We start from the raw sequence: 12,663 nt of genomic DNA on the forward strand, positions 1-12,663 counted from the left end.
TCTGTCTCTCATGAATAAATAAATAAAATCTTTAAAAAAAAAATTCATCTTGCAATGGCTCCCTGGAATTATCCAGTACATTTAGTGCTCTAGGCAAAGCTTCACACTCCAAAGGGCCCAGTTCAAGTCAAGAAAGTTTTAGGTCCTGTTTCTCAGTAGCAACACTGTAATATTCGTCATCTTTACATATCCAGGCTGAACCTGATGATGACTTAAGTTTCACCTTCAGTCATGATGGCTACAGAATCAAACACCTGAAGCAATTCAGGCCAATGGAGAGAGCACATGACTATTAATCATAAGAGCAGGGCAGCCCCGGTGGCTCAGCGGTTTGGTGACTACTTTCAGCCCAGGGCGTGATCCTGGAGACCTGGGATTGAGTCCCACATCGGGTTCCCTGCATGGAGCCTGCTTCTCCCTCTGCCTGTGTCTCTGCCTCTCTTTCTCTCTGTGTGTCTCATGAATAAATAAATAAAATCTTTAAAAAAAATCATAAGAGCAGAATATTGGACTTGGAAATGCCTGGTACTCAGCTTTGGTAATTCACATCTCTGACTTTTCTCATGCCTCAATATGTCAGTGAGTTCAATAGGAACTGTGTAATTTGCTGCAAAAATCCATTAGATGAAGGATACAGAGCACGAGAAAGGGCTTGAACAAATAGCCAAAAGTACGTGGCAGATTCTATATCCTAACAGAAAGTAAATGGCACAATAATTTGAAATATAAATAAATGCCTACGAATAAGAAATAGATCAATGTTTCCTGTCTCAGTGTTAAGAGATATCAAAGGTACTTAAATAAGTACACATGAGCGACTGTGAAAGATCAGATATTTAATGGTATGTACTTGTCTCAAAAGATGATTCACATACTATTTTGGCTGCTGGGAAACTAGTGCACATATGTCTGAACATGCACCCCACCGCTCCCCTAAAAACATTCCATCTAAAGAACCAGACTGTTTGCCTCATGTCAACATGGGAGATTTTTAATGCTGTCAAACATCTGACAGCGTCCTGTTTAGTTCCCCAGATCTCAACAGGTCCTTATATCGAAGAAATCGCCTACAAAATAAAGTTTAATGTGGGAAAAACATGCTCAGTCACAAAGGAAGGTACCACTCCACCCATAACCAGGATCATCATGAGAAAGGGAGCAGCCCCATTGACTCACTCACTCTTTGGCAGATACTCGGCATCACTTTCGTTCCCACTGGTTTCGCCTGAAAAAAAAAGAGAGAGAGAGTTCCTATTTGTATTGTCCAACAGTAGGAAGTCCCTGGGACTGGGAACAGTGGAAAGCCTCCATTGACCTGGAGACTTGGGAGTCAGGAGTATTAAGGAGGCTGAGCCTTTCTGCAGGCCACTTAGTTACAACAGGGTAAGGAAGTCATGAAAGGGAAGAGATAGCTCAGAGAAGCAACTAATCCACTCTAGATGCTTCCCACACCCTATTTCCCTCCCTCCTCAGCTCCCAGCTCATCCCTAATTCTATGAAGTCTGGCTCAGAGTAGATTTTATTTCTACATTCATTGCCTTGTCTTTATTCCCAAATAAGATACCAAAGGTAGACACCAGCCTGGCTGAATAAAAATCTCAACAGAGAACCAACAATGAATTTAGAGTAATAGGAAAGTGTGGGGCTCAGGGGGATAACCACATAAATTTATAAAGAAACACCAACCTCTTTTACAATGCTTCTGAGCTACTGCTAGGCCAAACTCAGTGTTCCTTTACTCTGAATTCTTACAGTACTAAGACTGCTTTGAACTGCTCTGACTCTCCCCAATCGGATTTTAAGTACCTTGGTAATAAAGAGCTATGCTTTTACAAGGGAGTGTTTTATACCACAATGCTAGGCACATGGCTAATTTACTTATACACACACACACACACACACACACAGCTTTCTGAACAAGTAAATGAAAAATTTCTAGGTCTGAAAAGTTAAAGCAAAATTTAAAAACGTACAGAAGGGAAAATCTTTCTGTAACTTTCCTCCCTTTCCCCTTTCTTTTCTTTCTTTCCAGACACTTCCATAGTTTCCTAAGAAATACCTGATGCTAAGGACACAAACAGGACTTCCTGTATCAAGAAAAAACAAGGCTAGGAGTCATAAATGAAAAATGCATATAAGTTTAATTATATAATGTATGAAATTTCTATCTAATAAAAAATTACTAAATTTGAAAAGGAAACAATAAACTGGGAAGATATTTGTAATATACATTGTAGACACAAGAATAAATTTCTTCATATTCAAATGACTGTTATGAATGAATATGAAAAATTACAGCACAATAGAAAAATGAATACAGGGCAGGAATAGGCAATCCATAGAAAAAGACATAACTATTGATAAGTGTGATAACCGTCCAAATGTATAATTAAAGAAATGTAAATTTTAAAAAATAAAAAAAATAAAGAAATGTAAATTAAAATAAGCTACAATATTAAACTATGCTATTGGCAAAAATAAAAAGCTTTATATAACACAGTATTAGTGAAAACAATGAGAAAAAAGTCATTTTTGAATGCTGTTCACAGAAATATAAGCAGTCACAATCTGTGGGACAATTTGGCAGCAGTTAAAAAATTTTAAATGTTCATGTTCTTTGGTTAAGTCCACTGCTAGGAACTTATTCTACAGATGTATTCTTACCAATATAGAAAGACATATACAAAAAAGATGTAATGATGCAGCATTGTTTGAAGAGAAAAAACATATATAAATCCATAGGTTAAATAAAATGTGAAACGATTTTAATGTCTACCAGCTTAAATAAAATCCTCCTGCATCCATACAATGAACTACATACAATACAGCTATGTGGATCTCTATGTGTTGATACTGAAAGAACTATGAAATAATTACTTTTTTTTTTAAGCAAGACATACAAAGTCTGTATAGTGTAAAAAATTATTTAGGTAGGGACACCTGGGTGGCTCAGTGGTTGCATCTGCCTCTGGCTCAGGGTGTGATCGTGATCCTGGAACCCACATCGGGCTCCCCATAGGGAGCCTACTTTTCCCTCTGCCTGTGTCTCTGCCCCCCCCCCCATGTCTCTCATGAATAAATAAATCTTTTAAAAAATTATTTGGGTAGAAAAAAATATTTGCATGTGCATAAAATTTTCTGGGAGTAGTAGGGTTTGCGAAACTTTGGGTTTTCTTTTTTTCTTATTCTATATTATTATTGTAATTTCTTGCTTCACTTATTTAAATTTAATGATAAAGAGTAAGAGAACATTAAAAAACGCTGCTTCTTCATAAGAGATGTAATAGAAAAAGTAGCTATTTAAATACTGTATACTGTATAGGTTTGAGTGGGGGGGGGGGGTGGATTTTTTTTTTCTTTAAGTAGGCTCCATGCCCAAACATGGGGCATGAACCCATAGCCCTGAGATCAAGAGTTGATGCTCTACCGACTGAGCAAGCCAGGCGTCACTTTTTTTTTAATTAAAAAAAAAAATCTTTAATTTGTTTGTTTAGAGCAGGTTCCACACACAACGTGGGGCTTGAACTCATGACCTGGAGATCAAGGATCACATACTCTACTGAGTGAGCCAGCCAGGCGCCCCCAATTTTTTTTTAATTTGGGTATAGTTGATGCACAATGTTACATTAGTTTCATGTGTACAATACAGTGATTTGACAAGTGCTCTGCTCACTGCAAGTGGTCGCTATCATCTTATAGGCTTTATAACTTCAAATTAAGCACCCTGATAGAAAACATACTGGAGCTAGGAACTCAGTATGAAGGAACAAACACTGAACTCCTGCGTCCTGTTTGTGTCCTTAGGATCAGGTACTTCTCAGGGGCCTATTAAGCATCTGGAAAGAAAGGAAAGACAGGGAAAAGGAAGGAAAAGTAATACAACTGGAAAAAAAAAAAACCCTATGGAAGCTCATTTAGGTGGCTTTAATATATTCACATCTGTAGGTTTTGATGATCTCCATTCCAAGACACTGAATGAAGGTTAAGGGGTTGATAAGGCAATAGGAAAATCTGCTGACAATCTGTAGGGATCAGAAAAGAAACAGATTGTCCCTATTTTATATGTGATTTCAACACACAAAATTATAGTGACACAATTGAAGAAGGGCAAAGAATCATTTTGTAACAGCTGATAACTAAAAGTTAAGAAATGTTTATATTGGAACAGATTTAGTAAAACCTAGCATGTACTGACAGGGTAGGTAAATAGAATTACCTGGTTCTACTAGTCATTGTTGATCTATAGACAAAAAGCTTAAGGAAGAAAACAAAAATCTGAGAATGTGACCATGGCGCCAGAAGTTCCTCAGGCAGGACAGAAATTCCTGGCGCCCACTAGAGGAGTTGGTGACAGAGACTGGATAATTGTATATTCTCTTTGAGCCATGCAAAAGAAAAACACAGTTGTGGGGAAGGGTTACAATTTAGGGACTGTTCTTTTCTTTGTTTTTTTTTTTTTCTTCGTTTTTGTTGTTAGAAGTTAGCAGTCCATGCTGTTGAATTTTTTTTTCCAATAATGACACAGTGGGGAAAAAAGGGCTTGGCTCTCCAAAAACTTATTTTAGAGCCAAATTTACTAAAATGTTGCTAATCCATTAGGCATAAATAAGGCATACAAATAAAATAAGAGATCAGTAAGAGCCTATTTCACAGCAGACCTTGACAGTGTAGTTGTCAGCAGACTGCTATTAATCTGGGAAAATGATAAAGTTTTGTAAGAATTTGTCCTGGCCCCAGGATCTTGAAATTTTACCTAATTTGCAATTCATAATGTATTTCCTTATTTAGAAACAGTGACAATATTGGCCACATAGGGTATCGAGAAAATGAAAGATAATGAGTCTATAAGGGTCCAGCATATTTGACAACAGCTTTCATCTTCTGTATCTTGTTCTGAATTATACCAATAAAAGGCTTTTGACAATACTCTTGTTGAGGATAAGAAATACACATGGAGAAGAAATAAACTGCTAGGGGCTCCTGGGTGTCTCAGTCGGTTAAGGGTCTGCCTTCAGGTCAGGTCGTGATACCAAGGTCTTGGGAACAAGCCCCTCATTGGGCTCCCAGCTCAGCGGGAGTCTGCTTTCCCTCTGTCCCTCACCCCTGCTCACACTCCGCTCTCATGCTCTATCTGAAATAAATAAAATCTTTTAAAAAATAAAAATCAAAGGTTATGAGAAATATTGAGAGTAAGTGATGATAGAAAGGATAAAATTTCCTGGTACTGACACTTCCTCCTCTATAAAATTAGGATAGTCTCTGCCTCTTAGTGCTATCGTATGTTGTCCATGGGATAAAGTACATATAAAAACGAATACTTCATTTGGTAAATGGTACCTGTTAGTAACCATAACCAAAATGATTTCTTCTGCAGAAGTTTTCTTTTTCTTCTGCAGAAGATTATAACATATTTTGATAACTGCTTCTGAAAATATGAAAATTTGAAAAAAATATGAAAACTTGTATCTAAAATGGTGACTAGTTGCTTTTAGAGTAAGGAAAGAGAGTCTTAAAAAAAAGGAAAGAGAGTCTTAAATTGTAGCACTGGAGAATTTTATTTTCAGATAGTAATTGTTGGAATGCAGAACAGATTTTCAAGGGAAATTAAGAAATTGCTGTTTTTGGACGTCTGTACAAATAGGAAACATTCTTCTCTGGTATGACTTGGCTGTTGTTTCTCACTTGACAAAGACTGCTAAATTCTACATATTCTTTGCCAGACAACCAAGTCAAGGATCTTGCATGAGTCTACATGAAATTCTAATAATTCACTATGGATGCTGAAAGTTTCTGTATTAAGACAATACAAGTTTTGGGGTGCCTGAGTGGCTCAGTTGGTTAAGTGTCCAAGTCTTTGTTTCAGCTCAGGTTGTGATCTCAGGGTTGTAAGATCAACTCCCGCCCCCCCCATCGCTGTCAGGCTCAGCACTCAGCTTGGAGTCTGTTTAGATTCTCTCTCCCTCTACCTCTGTCTCTTCCACACATGTTCTCTTGGAAAAAAAAACAAACAACAAACTTAAAAAGACAACATATGCTTTATCTAGACATCTGAAGGATAAAACTATTGAACTGAGTAGATGATTACCAGTTTAGCACCACATATGTGTGGTCTACATATATATAACATGCCCATTTCTCCACTAAAAAAGTCTATACTGATGAATGACTATAAATCAAAGTATGATTATAAAATAATGATGCAATCTGCCTATGAAAATTAGTCTTATTGGTTTCTAATTATTTTTTAACTTATTTATTTTTTAACTTTGTTTTTACTTGGTGCCAAACTAAATAAAAGGGATTTGAGGAAGAATAAGAAATAATCTCTTATCCTAAAGAAGTTACATTTAAATGGAATAGGAAAGTAAACCCAAAATTGTAATTCACATAAACATTAAGTTATATGATTCCCTCCCCAAATGCTGATAGTCAATGGACAGCTGGAACAATTCTTACCTTTTGAAGGAGGTACTTCTTTTCCAGTATATGGGTGTAACTTTACCCTCTTTTTCCCTCTCTTAGATTCAAATATGTCAGCGATTTTCAATACAAGCTGAAAAAAGACCAACAAAGTACAAGTTAATATCAACACCAACTTGGTTTTTTTAAAGACTATTTTTATTTTTGTTATTATTTATTTTTATTTATTTACTTTTAAAAGATTTTATTTATTTATTCATGAGAGACACAGAGAGAGAGAGAGGCAGAGACACAGGCAGAGGGAGAAGCAGGTTCTATGCAGGGAGCCCGACGCAGGACTCAATCCCAGGTCTCCAGGATCAGGCCCTGGGCTGAAGGCGGCGCTAAACCGCTAAGCCAGCCGGGCTGCCCTAAAGACTATTTTTTAATCTCTATACCCACCTCGGGGTTCCAACTCACAACCCCTAGATCAAGAGTCGCACACTCTACTGCCTGTACTAGCCAGGTGCCCCTCACTTTTTTTTTTTTAAAGATTAAATACCAAGTTTTGATGATATTAATTTATTAGTGATTCTCATTAGAGAAAGATCCACTTGATAAATAAAAGCCTTTACATTTTTTCATTTTGAATCTAAAGTGGAATTTTATATTAAGATAAAATGTTTCAATACAAAGTCCATACATCATGAGTAAGAAGAGGAGAAAAGGGTATCTCCTTTCCAGAAGAACCAAGCACAGGCTCTTAGATTCCTTGTCACTCTACGTCACAACATGCAAGATATCTGCCTACTGCGCTCTATTTGTTGACCAAACCTTTCCTGTTGTCCAGAGTAGGAAGAGGAATACTCATTCCACTTGGAAGGCAGGATAAGGCTCAGTTATTTCTATTCCCAGGAATTCTCTGCAAAAAGAAGATAATCATGCTGACAAAGTTTTTGTCAAAGCAAAAAACTCTTTGCTGTCAGGAGCACTAATATCGTAATTTATTTTAGAAATGTCATAAAAATAGGAGCCTCTCAAATACGCTTTAGTATAAAAACCAGGCTTCAGGGCGCCTGGGTGGCACAGTCAGTTTAGCATCTGCCTTCAGCTAGGGTCATGATCTCAGGGCCCTGGGATCAAGTCCTGCATCGGGCTCCCTGCTCCAAGGGGAGCCTGCTTCTCCCTCATCCTCTGCCTCTTCCCTGGCTTGTGCATGTATGCACTCTCTCCCTCTCTCTCAGATAAATAATTAAAATCTTAAAGAACAAAAACAAAAACAAAAAAACTAGGCTTCACTTAATAAGCGTGACTTAGAATGTTTTTCTTCGCTGCTGGGAGGTGTGCATGAAAGAGACAGACAGACACACACACACACACACACACACACAGAGTAGGGTTAAAAAAGAGTAAAGATGTGTCAACAAAACTCAAAAAGTCTTTTAAAAAGAGGAAAAAATAGGGACGCCTGGGTGGCTTAGTGGTTGACTATCTGCCTTTGGCTCAGGGTGTGATCCCTCAGGCCTGGGATCGAGTCCCACATCAGGCTCCCTGAATGGAGCATGCTTCTCCCTCTGCTGTCTCTGCCTGCCTCTCTCTCTGTGTGTCTCTCATGAATAAATAAATAAAATCTTAAAAAAAAAAAAAAGAGGAAAAAAATCAAGCTGATGAACAGCCATTTTTAAAAGGACGAATTTGGGGCATCTGGTCAGCTCAGTCGCCGGAACATGCAGCTCTTGATCTTGCGGTTGTGAGTTTGAGCCCCACGGTGGGTGTAGAGACTGCTTAAATAAATAAACTTAAAAAATAAATAAAAGGAGGAATTCATTAGTTTTTCACACATATTTATCATTCTTCTTAAAATTCCAAGCTTTGCATTAATCATTAATCCTGATTTAACATATTTAATACCAGAATTACAACTGTTAGGAACATAAGAACCAACAGTTGCTTGAGAAAAATGTTCCTCTTTTCTCTTTTGTCTTGTTTCTCTAGCAATCCTGGCAATCCATAGGCAGCGAATCAGTCCAGACCAAGAAAAAATAACATGTGAGAAACATGTGCTTCCAATATGCAGATTATTCCCACATTTTTGGATGAGTTTATTCTTTTAAAGATTTGGTAGCTTCCATTCAAGTGAAAATTTACCAATATTCTTAAGTATTACCATTATGAAAAAAACAAGAGAATCCAAAATAAAAAGGTATTGTTAGGGGCTTAGGAAAGACATAGAGAGTAAACATGTATTTTGAGACATAATGACCAAAAATAGTGTAATTATTATTTTGCCTTTAAGATTTATTTATTTATTTTAGAAAAAGAGAGTGTGAGCTCAAGGGGTATTAGGGGCAGAGGGAGAGGGAGAGAGAATCTTAAGTAGACATGACGCTGAGTGCAGAGCCTGACATGGGGCTCAGTCTGATGACCGAGAGCATGACTGGAGCTGAAACCAAGAATTGTATGCTTAACTTAGCACCACCTGGGTCCCCTTAAAAATTGTGTAATTATTAATGAGCATTTGAAAATTATACTCGGGATCCCTGGGTGGCGCAGCGGTTTGGCGCCTGCCTTTGGCCCAGGGCGTGATCCTGGGGACCCGGGATCGAATCCCACATCGGGCTCCCGGTGCATGGAGCCTGCTTCTCCCTCTGCCTGTGTCTCTGTCTCTCTCTCTCTCTCTCTCTCTCTGTGACTATCATAAATAAATAAAAATTAAAAAAAAAAATTAAAAAAAAAAAAAAAAAAAAATGAAAATTATACTCAAAGAGACTCAAATATTTTAAAGGAAAGGGAATTATCTGTTGTAGAAATAGAAGATAAAGTAATAAAATTGAAATTTTGGTTATGAGTTAGGAAGAGGAGCTTACATTTACTGTCTGGTAAATACTGTAGGATACAGAAGGAAATACTGTAGAATATTCTTCCTAAGAAATTATAGAAACCATATTGCTATACACAGTTGCAACGAACAATGTGAGACATTAGGAAATCTACTCTTGCAAACAATCCCACACAGGCTCTCACAGTAGGGAAAGAAAAGAAGGGTGGGGAGAGGCATATGGACTACATCAGTGATCTTCAAACTATGAAACTAGTTTTCCTTCCAGGGATAGTTCTAGTCATCAAAGGGGAAGTAAAAGAAAACTGCTTTCCTCATGGAATGCTGTTGCTGAAGATACTCAACAGTCAAAATTTGTACTGTAAATAGGACATCCTAATAGGATTTAATCCAAAGAGGGTCGCTAACAGTTTATTCCTGCTTGATCAGCAAGAGTTCCTCACCAGATTTTCCCACCTCACTTCTCAAAAGACCTTTGAAGCAATACTAGAAGAAGAAAAGTTGGATCATATCACCTATGGTTAGAAAGAGAACAAGCTTTGAGTACTTGGGGGATCCACAGTACCTAAAACACAGAAGCAGAAATTAAAAGCACAGCAAATTTCCTTGGGTCTCATTAAAATCTACAATTCATTATTCCCAAATATTGGTTAATGTCATTCCAAGAATGTCTTAAATGCAATCCCTTATGTGTTTGTAGTCTCAACCCCTGTGAACACATGATCTGTCATCTCTGGGTCATGTAAGGAGGCTGCTTTGTTGTGTCAGCATGATCTACCAGAGGAGAGAACTACTGTAGAATGCCTAGCAATTCTCTAAATATCTGATTCTTACATATTCCTCACCATACGCAGGACAGTAAACAGCTAAAGAGTTGTGTGTTTTGTTTTTATTTTTTCACTGAGAGATGTGTTTAGTGCTTTTTTAAAACCATGTGTCTTTAACTCTTCACATATTAAAGAGGGAGGGGCAGGAAACAGATCAGAAGAATTAAAGTATTGTGGAACAGAATATTTCCCAAGGAACCAATTAGCAGTTACTAAACCAAAAAACAGCTGGGACTTTCGTTTAATGTTAAAATCAGGCACAAAAATAGTGTGCCAAATGAATACATTAACTAATTCAGATGGGATTAAGGGAAGGAATACTACTTAAATGATTTGATTTTTTTTTCATTTATGCAGAAAAAATACTATTTAAATTATTTTTTCATTTCTGAAAACATTCTAAATCATAGAAGAATGAAGTAACAAAGAATTTTAAAATATTTTCATGCAACTTAAGTGTCTCTCCTTAAAAAAATATATCTGTCTACAAATAATCTCAATTTCTTCATTTTGGTTCTAATAGTTCTGGTGGAGATGATTTAGATTTACTGCCTTTTCTCCCTTGAGAGAGAAATCATTTATTTAATGTAATTGCTGATAATTTCTATTTCCAAGTAAGAGTCAAATTTATTTTTTCTGCCAAATGGAAATTTTTTCCCCAAATTAAAGGCATATACTTTGTTATTACTGAAAATCTGTAAACTCAGGCACAAAACTTGTTTACTTTGGCATTTAAATAAATGAGCGAAAATAACACAGAAGCCAGTTTAATAGAATGTCCTCTTACATGAGAGTCTAGTGCTTCCTTCAAACAGGCAGCTGATTTTAATGAGAACTAAGATAACCAAAGTGAAACCTTCCATCTAAAATCAATTTTTCAAATCCATAAAGAAGCCCTGGCAAAAGCCACTCAGCATTTTTCGTGTATGAGCAAAAAACCTAAAACTTAAGGCGGCCTTCCAAATCTTCTCATTCCAGTAGATCAGTTCTAACCTATTATTCATTTCAGTCTAAAGTTTATTTATTCTCATTTATGGAAATGAAGTAAGAGTCAAAGAATGAAAGTACTAGAGTCCTTACCCTTGGAAGATTTTTCTTTTTCCTGTTTGCAACTTCTCCAGCTCGGAAAAGCTTCCATTCAGTTAAAGTGACAGGCAAAGTGGTATCCTTTGTAAGCTTTGACCGTAAATAAGCTTGGGAGGTTTTCAGTTCCATAGTCTTCCGGTGGAGGAACTGAGGTTTGGGAGGAAGCTACAATAGGAGGAGATGAATTGGTAATGCAGATGTCTAGGTAATGCAGATGTTCTCAGGATCAAGTTGTCTTAGAAAAAGATTTATCTTGTCTTTAAGTTTATGCTTGCATATCTTGTCTTGACAATTTATATTGTCTTTAAAGTCACCTCATTCAAGGACACCAGAATTTCCTTTTTACTATTTGTAAAGTCGTTTCTAAGGTTTCTAATCGAAGGGTCTACTACATTCATCATACTTCATCATCACATTCCAGAAAACAACAGCTCAGAATCCTCGTTAATTCAAGGCAGCCTTTGCTTGCAGGGGTGACAAATGCTTTCAGGGGCAGGGCAGGTAATTTAGGCCATAGACTGTAATGGGACCAATAGGGAGCTGTGCTAACTACAGTGACATGAAAAGCTCATGGCTTGTCTAAAGGTGTTCATATTCTCATTTTTTTGTTGAAGTGTTAGTAAATGAACAAACAAAAAACCCCAAACCAAAGAAACAAAAAACTGTTGTGCTGCCCAAACCAACCCCCCCACCGCCAAAGAACACAAAAACCACCACTACCAACAAAACCCATATTTCAGTGCCTCTTAATCTAGGTCCTAGTTAAATAAACCATATTAGTCTTCTTGTGGAGATCATAAACAAAATTCTTGTTAATCATATATCATGTTTTCTTATATTAATTATTTGGTTATACCTTTGGTGCTCTGAAAGCACTTTTAGGGGGTGGTAGCTTCCATGCCGAAGGGGATCTCCACATGGGCAAAGGCTGCACTGGAATATCTTCATATGGATTTTCTTTGGTGGGATCTTCAAAAATAATGGGAAAACAAAAGTTTAGAGAAATGTAGTTAAATGGAAACAAAGTGACTACAGCTAGGAAAAGAAATAAAGAACTATGTTCAGCTTCCTATTCTATAATACTGACACTTTAAGCTTGTAAACCACTCAGGTGTCCAACCAAGCTAAGAAAATTCTCAAAATACTATACTATAAACATCTACTTCTGAACTCAGCAGTCCACTAAGCTAGCTATAAAAACCATTCAAGAATAAAAGAATTTATATGACAAAAGTTTCCCTGTTTAAAAGAAATATCCACAGCAAAAGATGCTTGATTATAAAAGAAAATACCATCCTGTAGCGAAGGGCCCCATCAACTATATACTCATTAAATTTAATTGCAAAGTTTGCAGACACGTACATATGATATCCTCATAGATATTGTCCTCCGACTGTGTGTAATAAAGTGCTGAGCCAGAATTTCTTCCAAGTTCTTCATGAATCTTCTGTGAGTTCCGATTTCGAAAGTGCTGAATATCCTCAAACTCAAAGGATTTCCTTAAGAAAGGAG

General features: G+C 37.0%; 1 protein-coding gene across 8 annotated transcripts in view; it reads right to left on the minus strand.

The window, feature by feature from the left end:
• Positions 1 to 12,663, minus strand: part of DENND2C (DENN domain containing 2C) — an 83,171-nt gene that overhangs the window by 24,880 nt on the left and 45,628 nt on the right. For all 8 annotated transcript variants that reach the window (XM_025453438.3, XM_035700629.2, XM_049095526.1 and 5 more), the window contains 5 exons: positions 12,514 to 12,650; positions 12,008 to 12,120; positions 11,146 to 11,316; positions 6,457 to 6,553; positions 1,181 to 1,225 (listed from right to left, as the gene is read on the minus strand). In XM_025453438.3, coding sequence (XP_025309223.1) covers positions 1,181 to 1,225; positions 6,457 to 6,553; positions 11,146 to 11,316; positions 12,008 to 12,120; positions 12,514 to 12,650 — 563 coding nt within the window. The remainder of the gene's footprint in view (positions 1 to 1,180; positions 1,226 to 6,456; positions 6,554 to 11,145; positions 11,317 to 12,007; positions 12,121 to 12,513; positions 12,651 to 12,663) is intronic.

Source organism: Canis lupus, chromosome 17, assembly GCF_003254725.2.
Source record: "Canis lupus dingo isolate Sandy chromosome 17, ASM325472v2, whole genome shotgun sequence".
Lineage (NCBI taxonomy): Eukaryota > Metazoa > Chordata > Mammalia > Carnivora > Canidae > Canis > Canis lupus.